Source organism: Cimex lectularius, unplaced genomic scaffold (genome assembly GCF_000648675.2).
Source record: "Cimex lectularius strain Harlan isolate CLEC.00 unplaced genomic scaffold, Clec_2.1 scaffold39, whole genome shotgun sequence".
Lineage (NCBI taxonomy): Eukaryota > Metazoa > Arthropoda > Insecta > Hemiptera > Cimicidae > Cimex > Cimex lectularius.
This window is the reverse complement of record NW_019392653.1, coordinates 832,249-854,696: the sequence shown is the minus strand read 5'-3', so window position 1 is coordinate 854,696 and position 22,448 is coordinate 832,249. Positions and strand designations below refer to the sequence as shown.

General features: G+C 32.8%; 1 protein-coding gene across 1 annotated transcript; it reads right to left on the bottom strand.

Moving 5' to 3' along the window:
• Positions 1-2,046: 2,046 nt before the first annotated feature.
• Positions 2,047-21,149, bottom strand: LOC106671151 (purine nucleoside phosphorylase). The gene is made up of 6 exons (XM_014402019.2): positions 21,031-21,149; positions 7,702-7,796; positions 7,404-7,582; positions 3,823-3,998; positions 2,438-2,625; positions 2,047-2,381 (listed from the first exon to the last, which is right to left on the bottom strand). Exons 1-6 carry the CDS (start codon positions 21,087-21,089, stop codon positions 2,164-2,166), a joined length of 915 nt encoding a protein of 304 aa, XP_014257505.1. The 5' UTR covers positions 21,090-21,149; the 3' UTR covers positions 2,047-2,163.
• Between the last annotated feature and the right edge of the window lie 1,299 nt (positions 21,150-22,448).

The window sequence follows — 22,448 nt, the reverse complement described above, 5'->3', positions numbered from 1 at the left end:
CTTAGTTTGATATTTTCTGACCATATGCAGCAGAAAACACCTATTAGGACAATTTTTTAAATTCTTTATTCAAGATATAACAGTTTAACTGGTGTGGCGGGGTGATGAGGTCACCAGGCGTAATTTGTAGCGTGATGTCAAACGCCTTGACAAGCATAGAGCATTGGTACGACCAGGTAAAATAATCCAGAAGACTGTGCCTAGGGAGCACAGACTCGTCTTCCCAGTATCCATTAACAACATCCATTGGTCAGACCAGTACTTTTTGGAAAGAAGTCTGTTTACTGGGGACAGTTTAGCATGTAAAGCAGCTTTGACTTTATTCACTCTATCCCTTGCATGGGCGACATTAGCGTCAAGTATAACTCCAAGGTACTTAACAGTAGCAGACCAAGACATCCGGCCTCCTTATTCGACATGCGGATACAACACAGGCCGGCGCTTTGTAAAGAGGATAAGCTCCGTTTTTGTAGGATTTATTTTAATCCTCAATTTATCACAGAACCTGTCAATACATGACCTTTGTAAGTCAACTGGCTATTGTATCCACTCTCCAGGGCGAAGTGTAGATTGCAATGTCATCGGCGTACAAGGCCAGTCTGCGATCTATAGGTTTTGGTATTGCATTGAGAAGAAACAGGCTAATTTACAGATCCGAGAGTGATACCAGCAGATGCGACACAACTTTGAGACAGGATTTTTTTGAGAGAGATTCGAAATTTCGAATATGATTGAAGATTTTTATGAGGTATGGGGGTAAGCTGTATTCTGTTAGCACGCTTATCACTCCCGCATGCCAAACTGTGTCGAACTCTTTTTGGATGTCCATCGAAACCAAGCCAATGTGCTTTCGTCGGTTAAACGCCCCAGATAGGTAATCAATAAGCTAATTGGGCGGTAGTAGAAAGCCCTAACCATAACCCAAACTGCTCTTACTGGATCTAAATGACGATTGAACCTAGCTAACAGTATTCTTTGGAAATCATTATTTAGCATGCTAAGCAGACTAATCGGCCTGTAGCTGTTTGGGCTAGAGACTAATTTGGCAGGGTTCAGAATCAGAGAACACTAGAATTTTTCCAGAGAGTGGGAAAATAACCTAGTATAAGACATTGTTGACCAGATTAGTGAGGATCTACGACTTTTTGTGATAAATCTTTTCGCAAAATATTTTGGGTATTGGCTTGGCCTTGTGATTTCTTCCTTTTTCTTGAATTTTCTTTAGTAGCAGTGAGGCAACAGTCAGAAGTGTGATAATGGCAGTTTCTGAGGAAGGGACTTCCCTGTAGTTATTTTGACGACAGGGGAAACCCATAGAGCCATTTTGTCAGCAACCCTGTTCCGTGTAGTTGGCCATGAAATTTGTATTTATCACTGTCTTTATGTAATGCTGCAAAAAGTCGGCGATGTTTCGCTCGCGCCAAAATTCCTGTTTAATTTTTCTCAAAGGGAAAAAGGTTTCATATTTAAAGCGTGCAAATTAAAGATGCAACATCAAAGCAAATAATTCATAAAGATTAAATGTGTCCATGTAACAATACAAACAGTAAATTCGACTGTTATTTAATTTTTAAACTATTATGACATTTGAGTGTTATTTTTAAGTATGGCATTGATGCAATTATAATTATCTAATGTAGTAAACTATTCACACCCACCTCAAACATAAATAAAAAAGTCAACAACGAATCGATGAGTGTGAAAAGTTCAGAGGGCGTTTTGACACTCTCTCGGGATATTTGCATGAATCATGGCATGATTTATCTCTTTTTCTGTGTTAATTTTAGAAGATAAAAGTTAAAGAGATAAATGAAGACGGTACAAAAAATTTACGACTCTTAAAGGCATGAGTGGATGATGGGTGAGCTTCTCTACAGTATTGAAGTGTTGAAAGTCAGCTGAGGCGAGGTCCCGTGTATCTTTTTGGGACACAAAATAAAAAGCAGGAATGGAAACTATAGTAATTAATAAATACTACTGTATATTACAGAATAACAAATATATTAAGTAGTTATGGTAGTTTTTGTTTGAAAATAAAATAGGAAAGAAGAAAATGGTGTAACATTATTTACAATCCATAAGGCACTATTATCTTAAAATATCACGTTTCCAACTTTGGAGGATAACAGGGATATCCTTGACACTCGGCTCATCTCTGATACACTATGTTTTCGGCATTTCTTTTGAAATGTACTCGATCAGTTTTGTGATCCACATTTTGATTTGGTTTTCGTTTTTCTTCCCGTGTTCCAGGACTTCCTCGTGGTTGGGCATTTCGTTGGTCACGTAGTCGCAGACGCATGCGTTTGTTATGAGGCTGAAGGCGAAGACGACGATGCCGCAGTGGTGAGCAGTTATCACCTCGCCGACGGTGCTCATACCTGGAAATTATATGTTTAAAAAAAAATTCAATTCCATTGGGAAAATGGTTTCTTACCGACAGCATCGACACCGAGTTGTCTCAGTAGTCTGATTTCCGCGACGGTTTCGAAATTTGGACCGCCGACCAGGGCGTAGACACCCTCGTGGACGTTGTTCATCCCAAGCTCGGCGGCGGCCTTCTTCGCCATACTCCTTATCTCGGCCGAGTATGCCTTATTCAAAGCTACAAACCGTGGGCCCCACCTAATTTATATAAGAAGCACATAACACAATTAGGTACAAACTAAATTATCAATAGAGCTTATAAAATTTAAATAAAAACTATGATTTATATGCGTGTATATCCCAAAGCATAATAATTATCAATATTTTTGTACAAAAGGAATTGGCTGTTAAATCAATATCTATGAGTTTATCATTTCATCAATAGTAAATAAAATTTCTCACTTTTTGAATTACGACATCGGAAAGTAAAAGCTCAAAGCAGTTGATGGCTTACTCGTCCACCAATCCAAGTTTAGAAGTTTTAAACTATATAAGAGAGTTAAGAGGCATAAAATAAAATTGGTTATAGACTAACTTATCAATAGAGCTTGTTCATTTTAAATCAAAATCTTGAATAATAGGTTATATTACATTTATACTGTCAAGATATAATAAATACTAATATTTTTGTAAAACTTTTATCAGGTGTGTAAATATTTATATGTTTATGATCGATAGCTAATGAGGTTTCTTAAGTTTTGAATTATGACGTCAGTAAGTAAAAGCTCAAAGCAGTTGATTGCTTAGTGGTCCACCAAACAAAGTTTAGACATTTTAAACTATATATAAAAGTATGTAGGAGGCACATAATAAAATTGGTTATAGACTACCTTATCAATAGAGCTTGTTAATTTTAAATAAAAATAATGAATAATGGGTTATATTTCATTTATACTGTCAAGGCATAATAATTATCAATATTTTTGTAAAAAGTAAATCAGGTAATAGTAAATATCTTTGTAAATTTATGATTTAACTGATAGCCAATGAGATTTCATAAGTTTTGAATGATGATATTGGTAAGTGAAAGCTCAAAGCAGTTGATGGCTTAGTGATACCCCTTCAAAGTTTTATACGTTTTAAACTATATGTAAAAGTACGTAAGAAGCACGTAAGATAATTGGTTGCAGATTAAATTATTAAAAGAGCTTGTGTCTGTATATACAAAGAAAATTAGGACAAACAAAAGCAATAGGTGGGCAGAATTTTAACACATATAATCTCTTTATGCTTAATGATTTTCTGTAGAATATCTGTAAACAAAACATGATGAATCCTATCAAATTGAAAAGAAGCTTCAAGATCAACACTTTAAATTCAGTGACTCGACATATTTTGTTTAACGACAGCCTGAACACATTTTCGAACATGCTGAAATTTAAATTGTTCCATCACCTTTCGTCGTTGGTTCCCCTGAGTGGGTTGACACCCCCGAAACCCAGGAAATTGACATGATCCTTCATGAGCATGATATCACCTGGGCTGTAATTTGCGTTGACACCCCCTGCAGCGTTGCTCATGATTATGTGTGTCACGCCGCACATTTTCATCACCCTCACTGGCAAAGCACACTAAAAAAAAGGAAAAACTTGTTAGCCTGTTATTTTAATTTTTATGAAAGGCTCAAATTGAGGATGAACGAGAAATTGGCTTATTAAATTTTTTTGACTTAGCTTGACATCTCATCAGTCTTCAAGATACACGTTATTACTTAATCTTCCTTATAAGATTAAAAAAATTTTTTTTTTGCTCTTATGCAGACTCCTAAAATTTCATTCCTTACGTAACACAATCCCAACCCTTTCACAAAAACAGACCCGTGACGTTTGTGATTCAGAAAAATATGTTTTGACAAGCGAACCCCGATAAAAAGATACTGCGTTATCGACGATTACGGTTCTGACCTTTTTTTTCTTTTTTCCCCCTTTCCAAATGGAAAGTTACTCAGGCTCATGATGATCGCCGGTTGTCATTATAGATAATTACACCTCCACCAATTAAAAAGTTTTACAATTAGGGAGGAAGGTGATATAATTTTTATGAACTGTTTTCTTTCCTCCTGATAACCTTTTGAATGCTTAAACCGGCCGAGAAATTATCAGAAACCATAAAATTCTAAGTGTTTTATTCCAAGCTACCGACTATAAATACTGTCAACAAATAAAAAAAAATCCATAATCATATTTTTTTATAACACACTATTATAAAATATCAATGATCCTTATATCACTTAAACCTTTATTAATGGATCAAATTAATTGTGTAAACCACGAGAAAAAACACGCGATTAAAGTGATTTTAGTGATTTATTAATTCAATTTTTTCTTGAACTGTTAAATTATTTTTAAAAAAAGCCTGATCAGGCGAGTTTCTTGATAATTTTCAGTAAAAACTTCAACTAGATGATATTTCTATTTTGGACAACACAAAGGCAGATTGATATGCTTGGACAACTCCTTCTGCTAAGTAGAACCGATTGATTTCATAACCATGGGATAAATTTGTACTTTTTTTTTGAAAGGAAAACGCTGTTTAAACCTAAAAGTAAGAAGCATATAAGTTAATTGGGCAATGACTTTGCTATCAATAGAACTTGGAAGCTTTATATAAGACAATGCTTTGTATAAGGTCATCGTTAAGTCAAAGCTCACAGAAGTTAGTTTAGTTTTAAACTGTACATAAAAGTATAAGAGAAGCGCATAAGAAATGGTTTTCAGATTAAATTATTAATATACCTTAAACTTAAAAAAAATCGTGACATTACATCTATATATTTATACACATAAGGTATAATAATAATTATCAATATTTTTGTAAATATGTATAACACGATAAAAATCACCTACAATAAAAATTTAGACTAGTTACATTTCATTTATAACAGATAAGCCATAATAATTATTCATATTTAGGTATAAAATGAAAACAGTTAAGTAAATATTCATAAGATTATAATTAAGTTAATAGCCAGTGAAATTTCGTCAGTGTTGAATTATGACATCGGTAAGTAAAGCCTCAAAGCAGTTGATGACTTAACAGTACAACATTTGTGCTTAGAACTTTTAGACTACATGTAGAAATATGTAAGAAGAGCGTAAGATAATTATTTTCAGACTAAATAATCTATACAGCTTGTAATCGTACAATAAAAATCATGTTGTATACGTTACTATACATTTTTAACGTAAAGCTTAATAATTATCAATATTTTGGTAAAAATTATAAAAGGTACGTAAATATTTATAAGTTAATGATTTAATCTAATCCGGTTAGATTTATTAAGTTTTGAATTATGTCTTCGGTAAGTGAAGGCTCAAAGCAGTTGATGGCTTATTGGTCCATCTGTCAAAATTGTGATGTTTTAAACTACATGTAAAAGCTTGTAAGGGGCACATAAAATAATTACTGTCAGACTAAATCATCAATAGAGCTTGTAAACCTAAATCAAAAATAATAATGTATATGTTACAATAGATTAACAAATGTTTACAAGTAAGGCATAATGATACTCATTATTTTTATAAAAAATAATAACAGGCATGTAAACGGCTATAAGATTATGATTTAGTTAATAGCCAAGGAAATTTCTTAAGTTTTGAATTTTGAGATCGTTAAATGAAAGGTCACAGCAGTTGACGACTTAACGGTCAACATTTTTTATTAGGAAGTGTTAAAATACAAGCAAAAGTGTTTGAGAAGAACATAAGATAATTGGTGTCTCATTTCATTATTAATACTGCTTGTAAACTTCAAATAATAAAGAGGTTTTATGTATATAGAAACTATAGATTTACGTACATACCCATGTAGAATATTCTAACCCTCAATGTTCCTACTTAGATTATAAACAATACAAAAATTTAGCAAATGGTCACTGACATTTCTTAAGTTTTGAATTAGGTTATTATTAAGTTCAGCTACACAGCTTGTGATATCTTATTGGTCCACCCTTTAAGGTTTGAACGCTTTCAACTATATGCAAAAGTGTATAAGAAGCGCATAACATAACGGGTTAAAACCTTTTTGATCAATAGAGCTTGTAAACTTAAAATAATAACGTCATTTTATGCAAATAGAAACTATAGATTTACGTACTTATACATGTAGGACAAGGAATCATCAATGTTTTAATTAGATTATAAACAATACAAAAATTTAGAAAATGGTCAACGAGATTTCTTAAGTTTTGAATTAGGTTATTGTTACGTTCAACTACACAGCTTGTGATAGTTGACTGGTCCACCCTTTAAAGTTTGGACGCTTTCAACTATATGAAAAAGTGTATAAGAAGCGCATAAGATAACTGGTTAAAACCTTTTTGATCAATAGAGCTTGTAAACTTGAAATAAAATTGATTTATGTGGTGCTGTATATCTCGACGAATTTTGTATTGTTATTTTAACATTTGTATCTACAAATAAATTAGTAAAGCACATTATTACACCATTTCCTTCCTTTACTTCTACGCTTGTTTAAACAATTTTTTACAATGGTTTGTCGCTTTCATAAACCAAAAAGTTAAAGATTTTCCCTTTCGTATTAATTTGAAACCGTATCGCTTTTCCTCAAATTATTTACCGCCTGCCTCGCCTCATCATTCGAATTAGGTAGGCCGATAGCGGATTAAAACGGAAGCTGATCAATTTTAATCTCTTCGCCATGAAGTGACAGTGGTTAATTTAGCGAAAAAATATCAGCCGGTTTCAGCAAAACGATAACCCGAGGCCTTTGAATCTTGATTAACGCTATCTTATAATCGAATCGTATTAAAAAATTTATAGGATAAGAAGAACGTAAAAGAAGTTTAACCTGGTTAGCATGAACTACTCTAAAAACTTACAATCGCATTTATATTCTTGCGATTTTTTTTTTATAAATCGCCAAGCATGAGTTATGTTAATGTTGGATTGTTAGCAATTTTAACATGAAGTCTGCCTAGTAAGTTCATCTAAAATTTAAATTTTTTTCAGACTCACCCTTGTAAGGGAGTAGCCCTCGTAATAGTGGACTCGTCCCTGCATGCACATGATCGGCACTGATCCTATAAAGCCGAAGATAAGTTTTCCGGCATGACCGTGGACCGTCGACTTAGGAAAGTTGGGAATTGACTCGTACGGGAATTCGTTCGTGTTCTGAAGAAGGTGGGCGACGGCGCCTGTAAAAACGCGATTCGAAAAAATATATGAAAAAGATAACACATAGCATGTACAAATTATAAAAGTTCTGTTCGATTTTTTTTATTTTGGTGCAGACGCACAAGAAAAGTTTGCTTACCCATTCCAGTGCCACATATCAGGCCGAGTTTAGGCCTGATTTTTGTTTTGCTGAGTAAGTAGGTGGAAATCTCTTTCACAGATTCATAGGAACACCTGTAAAATCAAATTAAGTAATTAAAATCCCACCAAATCGTGAATCAGATTTCTCAGTGAAATATAAAAAAGTACCCACAAGTAAAATTTAAGGGCAAATATCACGTTTTAAATTATGAAAACGGTACGCGAAACTTCACAGCAGTTGATAGGTTAAAGGTCAACCTTTCAAAGTTGCATCGTTACTACATATAAAAGTGTGAAAGAAGAACATAAAATAAATGCTTTCAGTTTAAATTATCACCAGAGCTTGTAAAATTTAAATAAAAATAATAAAGGATGTGTCATTCAGGTTTGAACAGAGAGCAGTAAAATCATCCAGATGTTCAGAATAATAGTAGATGATGAAGATTAGTCAATTCTTGTAAATAATGATCTATTTAATAGTCGATGAAATTTCTCAAGTTTCAATAAGGATGATGACATTGGTAAGTAAAAACTCACAGCAGTTGATGGCTTAGTGGTTGGTAAAAAATTATACGTTTTAAACTAAATGTAAAAGTATGTGAGAAGCACATAACATAATTATTTCAAGATTAAATTATCAATAGAGCTTGACAGTTTAAATAAAAATCATAAATAATAGATTACAGTACATTTATACTATCAAAGGCAAATAATGATCAGAATATATATAAAAGGTAGATCAGAGACTAAATATTTATAAATTTATGATTTATTTAATAGCCAATAAATTAAGTTTTGAATTAAGACATCCCTAACTAAAATCTCATAGCAGTTGATGGCTTAGTAGTCCAGCCATAAAATTTTAGACTTTTAAACTATTTGTAAAAGTATGTAAGAAGGACATAAGACAATTGGTTCCAGACTAAATTTTCAATAGAGCTTGTAAGCCTAAAATTTTCTTAATTTAAAAACCTAAAATGAAAAACGTATTTCATACGCTACATTACATTTTTCAACGTAAAGCATAATGTTACCAATATTTTTGTCAAAATTATCTCAGGTATGTAAATAGTTATAAGTTTATGATTTAATTGATAACCAATGAGATTTCGTAAGTTATTAATTATTACAGCGGTAAGTGAAAACTCAAAGGAGTTGATGTTTTAGTAGTCCAGCCATCAAAGTTTATACATTTTAAACTGTATATAAAAGTATATAAGAAACATACAAGATACTTGTTTTTACACTAAATTATCAACACAGCTTGTAAACTTAAAATAAAAATCATGATTTATAACTTACATTAGACTTAAGTAAAGTCTAACAATTATCATACTTTCTGTACAAAATTTATAACTGATACCTACGTAAATATTATACGTTTATGGATAGTAAAATACCCATTGAAGTTTTCTAAGTTATGAATGATGACATCGATAAGTAACAGCCCACAACGGTGGTTGACTTAACTGTCCACCATTTCTAGTTTGGGTGTTTTAAATTATATGAAAAAATATGCAAGAAGCACATAAAATAATTGTTTTTAGACTAAATTATCAATAGAGCTCGTAAACATAAAATAAAATTTATGAAATTAGATAAACGTATTTGTACACATAAGTCATAATAATTATCAGTATTTTTGTAACAAATCCATAACAAGTACGTACATATTTTTATAAGTTTATGGTTTATTTGATAGCCAATGAAATTTCATGTTTTGAATGATGACATTAGTAAATAAAAACTCACAGCAGCGGGTGACTCCGTGGGTCCACATTTCTAGTTTGGGTGTTTTAAATGATATGAAAAAGTATGTAAGAAGCACATAAAATAATTGTTTTTAGACTAAATTATCAATAGAGCTCGTACATAAAATAAAAGTTATGCAATTAGATTAACTTACTTACACACATAAGGCATAATAATTAGTAATGTTTTTATAACAAATCATAAAAAGTACGTACATATTTATAAGTTTACGATTTATTCAATAGCCAATGAAATTTCATAAGTTTTGAATGACGACATCGGTAAGTAAAATCTCACAACTGTTGAATGCTTTATGGTTCTCCCATAAAAGTTTAGACGTTTTAAACTATATGTAAAAGTACGTAAGAGGCACATAATAAAATTGGTTGTAGACTAAATTATCAATAGAGCTTGTAAAGTTAAAATTAGTAGGCTGTACTGTAAAACGTACGTATTTGAACAGGTACATTCTCACCAATGGTGTGTTCGAACCTAATTAGGTTTGTGGAAAGATAAACTGAAAGAAAGGAGAGAACCTCGACACAAAAGTGTTTTATACTATTATAAAGTAGAATGGCGTAGTGGAAAGCAATAAAAAATCGTACGCTTGTTTTATGTTTTATTATTATTAACTTCTTACCTATTTTTAACCGTTAAGGGGAATGAAGGAAACTGTGTCTGTGGGTCTTTAGCATTTTAAATAAGGAGTAGTCCTTGAACCAGACGAGCCCCCTGATTTCCAGCCGGCCTCTACAACAAAATCCCTCTCCCTCTATAAATAAAAACCACCGCCCTTCCTCAATTGACAGGATGCAATCAGCTCAAGCGTGCATTCCTCTCAGTTACGTAACGCGATTCAATTGGAAGAAGAAAATGCAAAAAAATGGAAGAAAGATCGTGCTTGAAATTCATGGGATGCCACGGAGTGCATAAGGTTCGAAAAAGGAACAAACCCCTGCACTCATGATTCTTAATATAATATACAATGGTTATGTGGAGATCGTGAGGTCTGGTGTGAAGTAGGTTTTAGAAAAATGTTGTCTTTATCATGCCAACGTTTCGATCTTTATTGAGATCTTCTTCAGGGCTCAAAGTATTTGTTTTGTCTGTCGTGTTGAGAGTGCCACAACAGACAAGAATGACACATTTCCACGAAAAACAAACACTTTGAACCCTGAAGATGATCTCAGCACAGATCGAAACGTTGGCACGATAAAGAAAATGTTTTTCTAAAATCTATGTCACACCATACCGCACCTCACGATCTCCAAATAATCATTGGCTAACGGTTACTAATCACCACACATAATATACAATTATTTTGGAAAAATTGGTGTAAAAACTTCTCAGGAAAACATAACCTAAGTGATATTATAACTAAAACTGTTTATCTGTCAGAAAAATTATATATTTTATTACACTAAACAACAACTTTTTATTAGAACGGGCATGTTGCGTCAGAAACAGTTATATAAGATGTAACGTTGTTATTATAAATTTATCGCTCATTGTATATTCCAAATTAAATGATAAATTATAAATTATTCAATTTTTTATCCGGATAATAATTCCACTACTCCTTTGTTTTTTATCTGAGACGAGTTGGATAGTTTATCCTTTGAAAACTTGTTATATCAATAAAAATTGTATTCGTATTGTATGTAAAATTGTATTGTACTTATTAGAATCTAAGTATTAAATTAAGTATGAATCGTCAAAAGAGCTTAGTTTATTTTTTACTATTTTTATGCTTAAAAACATGTTTTTCCCAATATTTTAGCAAATTTCTCAAAAACTATTGACCTTTTTGAAAAAATTAAAACAGTAAAAGTTGTAGAGAATTTAATTTCCTTTAAAATGAACACGTACTTGAAATAAAAATGGTTTTGCCTGTAGGTTTTGGATTCAGGAGTGGACAAGAATCCTGTGGACAGAACTCACACACACACTCTCTCTTTTAAGCATGTAGTTTTTTGTTTCTTTCTCTCTTAAATATTTTCTACCTATTTATACTTTTTCCCCATCCACCTCCTTTATCCAAGGGAGATCTCATACCAGCGGACCCTGACCGTACCCTAAGGCGGGAAGGGCCAAGAAAGGGATGAAATATTTTTATCTGTGGTCCCGTTGAAATTCCACCTATCCTGGTGGGACTACAACTTGCAAGTTACTCCTTTTCCAAATAGATAAAATTCAACTATTAGTTAATTTGGTATACTTGTGAGATAGATACCTGTTTGTCTATTTATACCTGTGCTTTTTAAAGTATTTTTTCATGTCTGTATTACTTAAGCAGTTTCGATTCTTTCTCTTTCTCTCTCCTATTTTATTTCAATTTGTTTTATTTGCCTTTCTCTATGTATCTCTCTTTCTCTATCAGTGGCTCTCTCTCGTTCTTTATTTGCCTGTCACTGCGTCCTCTCCCTCTCTACGATCTCTGTTTGTCTCTCGGTCTCATTTTCTTTCACTTTGTTTAATTTTGTTTGTTTGTAAATATATGTTTGTAAGTAAATTTTCTTATCTCTTCCCCATACTCAATTTCGCCCAAATAATCTATTCATTCTTTCTCTCTCTCTTTCTCTCTCTCTCCTTCTCTCTCACTCTCTCCAATTTTGTTTCAATTTGTTTTATTTATCTTTCCCTCTCTGTCTCTCTCTTTCTATATCAGTGGCTTTCTCTTGCTTTTTATTTGTCTGTCGTCTTTCTTTCTCTTTGTTTAATTTTCTTTCTTTATAAATATATGTTTGTAAATACATTTTTTTATCTCTTTCCCATACTCCATTTTACCCAATTAATCTATTCTCACTCTCTCACTCACTCACTCTCTCTCTCTCTCCAATTTTATTTCACTTTGTTTTATTTATCTGTCACTCTCTGTCTCTTTCTTTCTCTATCAGTGGCTTTCTCTCGCTCTTTATTTTTCTGTCGTATTTCTTTCACTGTGTCTAATTTTCTTTCTTTATAAATATATGTTTGTAAATAAATTTTTTTATCTTTTTCCCATACTCACTTTTACCCAAATAATCTATTCTCTCTCTCACTCCCTCTCTCTCCAATTTTATTTCACTTTGTTTTATTTATCTGTCACTCTCTGTCTCCTTCTTTCTCTATCAGTGGTTTTCTCTCGCTCTTTATTTTTCTGTCGTCTTTCTTTCACTTTGTTTAATTTTCTTTCTTTATAAATATATGTTTGTAAATAAATTTTTTTATCTCTTTCCCATACTCTCTTTTACCCAAATCTATTCTCTCCCCCCCCTCTCTCTCTCTTCCCATCTATCTATCTATCTATCTATCCATTTATATGTTGGTCTGTCTGGTTTTTCTCTTTCTCACTCTCTCTCATTCACTTTATTTCTCCCGTTAATTGTAAGATAGGTAGTTCACGACCGAAATTTGCGAGATTTCTTAAATAAAACGATATTCATTTTTACTATTTAAATTGTTTTTGTTTCCTCTATGTCGCATTTTATACATCTTATTTTTATCCGTCTCTTTCTGTATAAAATTTCTGCTCTCTTATCAAACACACTTTCGTCAAACATTATCTACTCTCTATCGCATTAAATTTCTCTTTCTCCTCCTGCGGCTCCCTCTTTCTCTTTTTCAATGCCAGTCTGTCTCTTATTCATTACTTACAGTCAAACTCTTACTACATATTTTTATTTTTTCTCTCACTCTCACTCTCTCGCTAACTCACTCATTCTTGAAGTCTCGTTTTTCTCAATTAATCACTCTCTATCCGATGTCTCTCTCTCTCTCTCTCTCTTTCTTTCCCTTCTCTCTATCCCTCTACCTCTCTCTCTATCTTTCTCTTTCTCTTCTCTTCTCTCTCACTCTCTTTCTCTTTTTCTTTTCTCTCTCTCTCTCTCTCTCANTGATATATGTATATATATATATATATATATATATATATATGTATATAAATAACTAATAAACATACATATCGATCTTTATCATTATCCCTATTTATCTGTCTATTTATATATTTATTTATCTATCTTTATATCTTCTCTCTCTCTCTCTCTATCTATCTATCTATCTATCTATCTATCTATCTATCTCTATCTATATCTCTATCTCTATCTCTATATATCTAACTATTTATCTACCTATCTATCATCTAGAAACCTATCTAACTACTCATAACTCTAATTATTAGGAATATGTGCAAATAACTTTTTACGTCAGCGTTATCAACGCAAATCTATCGTAATAATCATCCATGCGTATAATTGGCGTGAGGCTTATGCAAATCGGCTGTATCTCGACTCATGTAAAGGCGAGACGTTGATATTGGATTTTATCACACGTTTTTGTTTGTTGAACGAACCGAAATCATCCGGCTGGGGGAAATAAAATGATTTAGAATGTGTGTTGTGGGAGGTGGGGTTATCACAACACAACTGAGAATATCCGCTTTGCCAAACCCGACAGCCATGAATTTGTCATTTCAGGAATTTTGAAAACTATGCAAATAAATGGGAAAACGTGTGAATTAATTTCCGACGCGAATTCGGCGTCCTTCCTTTCGTCCGAATTACACAATAAAACAAGACCGAGTTGCCATTATCTTCAAGATTGTGGGTGCGGTGTTTGCGCAGATCAGAACGATTAGTAACTACCTCGAAATAACCTCATGGATTAAAATTATAAAGATAATCAGGTTTAGAAAAGAGCTGTTAGAAATAGCCTGTCTATGCTTTTGCTGGAAAATTCAAAAATTTCAAAAATCTCACGATCCGACACGTATCATAATTAGTTATATATTTATCAGTAACATAGTAAATACGATTAAGTCTTTAGGTAGTCTGCCTGACAAATGTCCTGCTAATTGCATCTTTGTAGTGGAATGAATGGCCACTAAATCACAGTGATAAAGTTTAAAATACATATAAATATATATACAGGTTGGTCCCAAACATTCCTACCAGATCTTAACGTAACTGAAATAGTCATCAAAATTAAATGCGGCGTCAAAAACTTTTACCACTGAAATAAACATGTTTCATTTTATTTTTGCAAATATCTCGAAACGTTTCTTTAAAATTAACATAAAGTTGTAGAATTAAATTCTCTTAATGTGCGCTTTAACAACAATACAAAAACATGATTTATACAAATTATCGTCATTTCTATTCCTAGAAAACTGATTAAAGGCACTTGCAGAATATTGTACATTACATTCGAAACTTCGGACCTCCAAATACGCTTTATAAACCTAAATAGGAGAGAGAGAGAGAGAGAGAGAGAGAGAGAGAGAGAGAGAGAGAGAGAGTGAGTGAGAGGGGGAGAGAGAGTGAGATAGATAGAGTGGCATAGATAGCTAGATAGATAGATAAAGAAATGACAGCGCAGAGAAAGTCAGAGGGAGTGAGGGATTGAGAAAGAAAGAGTTGTAAGAGTGGGTGCATTAGCGAGAGGAGAGAAGAGAAGAGAAAGAGAAAGAGAGAGAGAGAGAAGAGAAAGAGAGAGAGAGGGGTGAGAGAGAAGAGAAAGAGAGGGAGAGTGGAGAGAAAAGGAGGAACAGAGAGAGAGAAGAGAAGAGAAAGAGAAAGAGAGAGAGAATAGAAAGAGAGAGAGGGAGAGAGAGAAGAGAAAGCGAGAGAGAGGAAGAGAGAGAATAGAAAGAGAGAGAGAGAGAGAGGGAGAGCAAGAAAAGAAGAGAAAGAGGGAGAATAGAAAGAGAGAGAGAGAAGAGAAAGGGAGGGAGAGTGAAGAGAAAAGGAGGGACAGAGAGAGAGAAGAGAAGAGAAGGAGAAGGAGAGAGAGAATAGAAAGAGAGAGAGAGGAAGAGAGAGAATAGAAAGAGAGAGAGTAAGAGAGAAGAGAGAGGAAGAGAGAGAAGAGAAAGCGAGAGAGAGGAAGAGAGAGAATAGTAAGCGGGAGAGAGGGAGTGAGAGAAGAGAAAGATAGAGCGAGGGAGAGAAGAGAAGGGAAAGAGCGGGAGTGGGGGGAGAAAGTGTAAATGACAGAGAGTGACATGCAGAGAGGGTGTGAATGTGAAGAATGAGAAAATGTTCACTACATTCTTACATATGAAATACCATTTATACCAAGAAATCCAATTTGACGCGTTATTGTTCTTCATGCTTGCATTGCTTTCTCGTGCCTTTCGAGCCTGCAAGTTGCCATTGTATTACTTGCACTTTTCCAAGGAGTCACGAGCTATGGGTTACTAGTGTGGGGGTCCAGTTCTCATGTAAAAGACGTCCTCGTTATTCAAAAAAGATGTGTAAGAATAGTGTTCTACTTGAAAAGGAAAGAGTCCTGTTGATTAGTCTTTTGTAAATAGAAATTTATGACTGTGATAAACCTGTACTTTCATACCATGTTATTGTATACTAAGAAAAACATTGTAAATTATATATACGTAAATTATGTACGTGAAGATAATACTAGAGCGAAAAATAAGTTGTCTTATCCATTCTGTACAAAGACCTGTACATATATAACATTACCCGCAAATGTCACGAGCGGGATTCGAACCAAAGACCTTCGGCTAAATACGCCGCTGCTCTACCACTTGAGCTATCGTGACTTCGATCCACTCGGACACCAACTTCTCAACTCAACCTCACTTCTCGAATTTTCCCTCCTTTTTGCCGTTTTTCAAAATTCGAGAGGTGAGGTTGTGATGAGAAGTTGGTGCCCGAGTGGATCGAAGTCACGATAGCTCAAGCGGTCGAGCAGCGGCGTATTTAGCCGAAGGTCGTGGGTTCGAATCCCGCTCGTGACACTGACTTTTTATCTCAACCGATACCTTTCATAAAGATTAATTAATTGAAAAAAGTTAATTGGTCAATCGGACCACGAACTGTAATGGATTACCGGGGGGTCTTTAAAAAAAGTGTTTGCAAATGGCTACAAAACAACCCATTTTACACTCTGAATGAATTTTTTTAACGCAGAGGTTGAAACAATGTAAAATAATAAAATGAAAATACTTAAAGATGTAAAATATGACGTATCCAAACAAAATGTAAACTTGTTCACGAATAAAAAATATTCATTCATTTATAATTTTCCTAATCAAATTTGTCATAATATTATTGTCAATGTCGTAATCAAATTCACGATAAAAATTACACGTCTCATTGGCAACAAATGGCAAACAACAGTAAATAAACAAAAGATGCCGTCTAGACGAGAAAATTTGCCTTTTATAAATAAAATTAAAACAAAAAATCGTGAATTCTCGTCAAGGTGGACTGGGTTTAAAAATTCCCTCGAGAAATATGCTAGTTTCCCTGTTACCCTTTCCTAAAAACAAACTTGTGGCGCGTTAAAAGACAGACAAACGAACCCAGTTGAACAATCTAAAATTTTTGGTAGAAAATAGATTTTACAATTAATTTTGAGGAAATGGTTCAACTCCCAGAGTATCCCATGGAATTATAATTGAGAATAATGTGAAAAAAGAATTGTTGAGTGGTTCTGGCCCCTCATTTTCGACACCCTACGATTAGTTGGACTAGGATTTTTTTACTTTTGTTTAAGTTATATTTGGCACCATAGGCACCAAATATTGTGATTGTTTCATGTACACTCTATAATTGAATAAAATTAAGTAAAATTACAAATCAATTATTTTTCGTGATCCCATGGACCAAATAACTTCCTTCAATTAATTAATCTTTATGTAAGGTATTGGTTGAAATGATAAAGTTAGCGTCACGAGCGGGATTCGAACCCAAGACCTTCGGCTAAATACACCGCTGCTCTATCACTTGAGCTATCGTGAATCGAATCCTGATTACACGGCATTTGAAAAATGGCAAAAAGGAGGGAAAATTCAAAAAGAGGGGTTGAGATGGGAAGTCAGTGTCCGAGTGGATCGCAGTCACGATAGCTCAAGTGGTCAGAGCAGCGGCGTATTTAGCCGACGAAGGTCGTGGGTTCGAATCCCGCTCGTGACGCTAACTTTCATTTCAACAAATACCTTACATAAAGATAAAATTACAATCTTGTGATAAAGGTTATATATTTGAAGCTCGAAAGGGAATTCAACCTGCCTTATTTAGTTATAATATTGCAAGTTGTACAAATGCCATCACTTTTTAAAAACAATGTATGCGACACAATTCAGGTAAGATAGGGAAAGAAAAATGCGACTGATCAATGACAGCGATCCTTTGTAGACAATAAACTGAAAACAATTCTTACTTTTCTCATTTACGAGTTTTCCAGGCCCTTCAATGTCCATAAAAAATTTAATTTTGATTTTACAATCTCTTTGTTTATGAATTATTTCCTTAACAATTTACTATTATGTTTACAAACAGGATGTAAAAGACAGATTGTTTCTAAGTTCAGGTAAGACAGGGTAAGAAAAAATGTGACTAATCAATGACAGCGATCCTTTGTAGCCAATAAACTGAAAAGAATTCTTACTTTTTCCGTTTACGTGTTTACAGGCCCTTCGATGTCCATTAAAAAAATTTAATTTTGATTTTACAATCTCTTTGTTTATGAATTATTTCCTTAACAATTTACTATTGTGTTTAGAAAAAGGATGTATAAGAACAGATTGGTTCTAAGTTCAGGTAAGATAGGGTAAGAAAAAACGTGAGTGATCAATCACAGCGATCCGTTGTAGACTATAAACTGAAAAAAATTCTTACTTTTCCAATTTACGAGTTTTCCAGGCCCTTCTATGGCCATAAAAAGAATTATTGTTGAATTTACAATCTCCTTTTCTATGAATTATTTTCTTAACAATTTACTGGTGTTTTTGTGAATTACATCCTGTGTTTACAAATAGGATGTATAACAACAGATTGGTTTAAAGGCTCGCCAGGATTTTAACATCGATCGATTAATTTTGCTGTTAGTCAAGAGGAAAGTAACTCTGACCGATTGCAAAAAAAAAATATCCAGGATTATTTGTAAAGATATATCCTGTAATACAGCATTTTGGGAAAGTTGTGTGAAGTTCAGAAGTCTTAGATTTTGACAGTCGCAAGAAACTGTTAGAACGTGAAAAATCTGTATTTCCTTAAAAATATAAATAAATAAAACGAAATTTTTGTAGATTTAAAAAATTAATAGTAGCAATGTAAAACCGTTTATATTTTGCCTTAATGTGTGGTGTAAGTGTAACTGTATCTAAACATTTTTTGGATCGCTTAGTTTCCCTGTTTTTGTAGACCTGATTTGTGTTTTACGTTTTGTTCTGGTTTACTTATAAATAACTTATAGTTCAACACCTGGCAAAGTTGTGTGTAGTTCAGTAGTATTAGAATTTAGCAGTCATCAAGAAAAAAAATCTCAAGAAACTATCAGTTTGTTGGCAATTTTGTCTATTTGTCTAATGTTTTTTTTAAAGAAATCATAACAATAGAAAACGTTTTATAATTTGTTTTCATGTACGTGATTATTTATCTAAAATTTATAGAAGCAACTTAACTTAAACAAGTCGTGTGAATTTCAGAGATGTTGGTTTTGAATAGTCTGTTATATTGTGGACAAGTTTGTATTTCTTTTGATAAAAATCATTTTTAAAGCGTTACTATTGTATATTTTAAAAAAATTAATACGAACCATAAAAAACCGCTATAATTTGTGTTAATTTATATAGTATGTAATTTTATCCAAACTTTTCGGGGATCGTTTATTTCGCTGTTTTTCAAGAGGCAAATTTGGTTTAATTTTGATGCTTCTTCTTTTTATCCTGGATTTATTTTAAATACATTTTTAAATTCAACAACATGATTTTTAAATTTGTCAAAGTTTTGTGAACTTTGAACGTCTTAATTTTTAACAATTGTTAAAAACTATCGGATTGTAGATAGATTTGTATTTCTATTGACAAAAATATTTTTAAAGCGTTATTTTTGTATATGCAAACAAAATGATGACAATAAAAACTACTTGAAATTTGTTTTAGTGTATGTAGTGATTAACTTTATCTAAACTTGTCGGGGATCGTTTAGTTTCGCTGTTTTTCAAGAGGCAAATTTGGTTTAACTTTGATGCTTCTTCTTTTTATCCTGGATTTATTTTAAATACATTTTTTAAATTCAACAACATGATTTTTAAATTTGTCAAAGTTTTGTCAAGTTTGGACGTCTTAATTTCTAACAATTGTCAAAAAACTATCAAATTGTGGACAAATTTGTATTTCTATGGGCAAAAATATTTTTAAAACGTTATTTCAACAATAATATACAGCTTATAATTTGTCTTAATGTATGTAGTGATTAACTTTATCTAAACTTGTCGGGGATCGTTTAGTTTCGCTGTTTTTCACGAGACCAATTTGGTTTAACTTTGATGCTTCTTCTTTTTATCCTGGATTTATTTTAAATACATTTTTATAAATTCAACAAAACGATTTTAAATATTGGCAAAGTTTTGTGAAGTTTGGACGTCTTAATTTTTAACAATTGCCAAAAAACTATCAGATTGTGGACAGATTTCTATTTCTATTGACAAAAATATTTTTAAAGCGTTAATTTTGTATATGGAAATAAAATGGTGACAATAAAAACTACTTGAAATTTGTTTTAGTGTATGTAGTAATTACCTTTATCTAAACTTGCCGGGGATCATTTAGTTTCGTTGGTTTTCAAGAGACAAATTTGATTTATCGTTGCTTCTTCATATTTTTATCCTGGACTTATGTTAAACATATCTTTTAAATTCACCAACATGATTTCTAAATTTGGCAAAGTTTTGTGAAGTTTGGACGTCTTAATTTTTAACAATTGCCAAAAAACTATCAGATTGTGGACAGATTTCTATTTCTATTGACAAAAATATTTTTAAAGCGTTAATTTTGTATATGGAAATAAAATGGTGACAATAAAAACTACTTGAAATTTGTTTTAGTGTATGTAGTAATTACCTTTATCTAAACTTGCCGGGGATCATTTAGTTTCGTTGGTTTTCAAGAGACAAATTTGATTTATCGTTGCTTCTTCATATTTTTATCCTGGACTTATGTTAAACATATCTTTTAAATTCACCAACATGATTTCTAAATTTGGCAAAGTTTTGTCATGTTTGGACGTCTTAGGATTTTAACGATTGTCAAGAAACTACACATTGTGGACAATTTTGTATTTCGATTGATAAAACTAAACACGTATTTAAACGTCTATTTTTTGAAATTGAAATGATGGCAATAGAAAACTGTTTATATGAATTTATTTGTGTTGTTATTTGTTTATGTAAAAGTTACAGAAGAAACTTTACGTAAACATGTCTTGGTTTGCTTAGCTTCGCTGTTTTACCAAAAGAAACATAAATCCCATTTATGTTCTTTTTATGCTGGATTTCTTGTAATTGCATTTATTGAAATACAAGAATATCATTTTTAACTTAGCAAAGTTGTGTCAAATTCTGTGGTCCCAACATACTTTTTGGAGTTTTATTTTAAAATTATCCTTAATTGAATCCTCTGATCATTATTATTTTTAAAAATTGTGTTTTATCGAACACTTAAAATGTAAGTATTTTCCTAAATTTTGGGCAGTTGTTAGTTTATCGTTGTGTCTTTGTATCTCATCGCTCCCTTCGATCAAAGTTAAAATTTCACGCCATCATTCTTATTAAAATTATGCAATTTACTCACGTTTCGTCTTCATTTTGGACCATTCTTCCGTTTAGGCAGTTCATGAGGCCGTTCAACATGTGGACAAGGACAGTCTCACGTTGCTCCACAACTGCTACTGGAGGGAAAAAGCCGGCTTTTTAACTTGACGCTGCCCCCACTACTTTCGTTTTTATCTCTTGTGTTTTCTTCTTTTTATTCTCCTAATTATATATTTTTTATTGTCCCTCGCTAATCCGAACTTGATGTGTAATTTTACGATACTGTCCCCCTTCTTGAGCCACTTCCGCTTTCCGTTTTTCTCCGTTTGGAACGATGTAATCTCGTTTTACCTGCACGGTACACGGATGCGTAAAAATAAAATAAAATAAATAAGAAACCAACCTAAATTAAACTTTATTCGATCAAATTCTGACAAAAAGAAAGCTAAATAGTGACGCTTATAAACAGTCCTACGCTAGGATTCAAAGTCAAGGATATAAGCAGGGCGATGCTTTTGTTTTTAAATTCAAAACAACAAAAACCTTATATATAGTTTTATCGAATAATAAGTTAAAATACAAACATCACTAATTGATTTTTTAATTCTCAAATGTTGATTTTACCGAGTCGAGAATTTACTCGACTCTCCCTGCTTATCACCTTGACTTGGACTTTTCATTATTTAATTTAATCTTAATAATGAAAGTAATAATTTACACAAGGCATTTATTTTGAGACAACCTTTGAATTGTATTATAGGTAGAAAAAACACCTTCATGGCCTGGGTTATAAGGAGGGCGAGGTATCAGGTTGATCGTTTTCGAGTTAATAAGATCAAAAAACCTGTAGTTCACTCAAAAAGCGAATGCCAAATACTAATTTAATTCGCCATTTTCACTAAGCTCAAATTGACAGTCAAAGAATATCAAGTGCACGTAGTCAAGGATATAAGCAAGGAGAGTTGAGCCGCTGAATGTTCGGGTTTACAACAGGATTTAGAAAAAATCTCGACGTGGTAAAAACCTTCACACATATTGATAAAATCTGAGGCACGAAGTACTGAAATATATAAATAATACACTCAAAAATAATCCAACGTCAGGGTTATAAGCAGGGAGAGGCGAGACGATGACACCCTTTGTACAACATGATTCAGTAAGACGTGATAAAACTTTTCACTCATATGGTTATGTGGGGCAGATAGTGTACAAATTATAGCCGCCCTAACGATGAAAAATCGTTCGACGACAGGGTTATAAGCAGGGAGAAGCTATAGTTTTTGTGTTCGAAACCCAATCCTTGCATAACAAGCTTTATTAAACAAGTTATAGACGTGAAAGAATAAATATATTTTTAATTTTTAAAATGGGGTAAAATTGAACAAAAACTATTATAGTCAGTTGGCACGAAATGAAGGATATAAGTAGGGAGAGGCGAGACGATGACTGGATAAATAT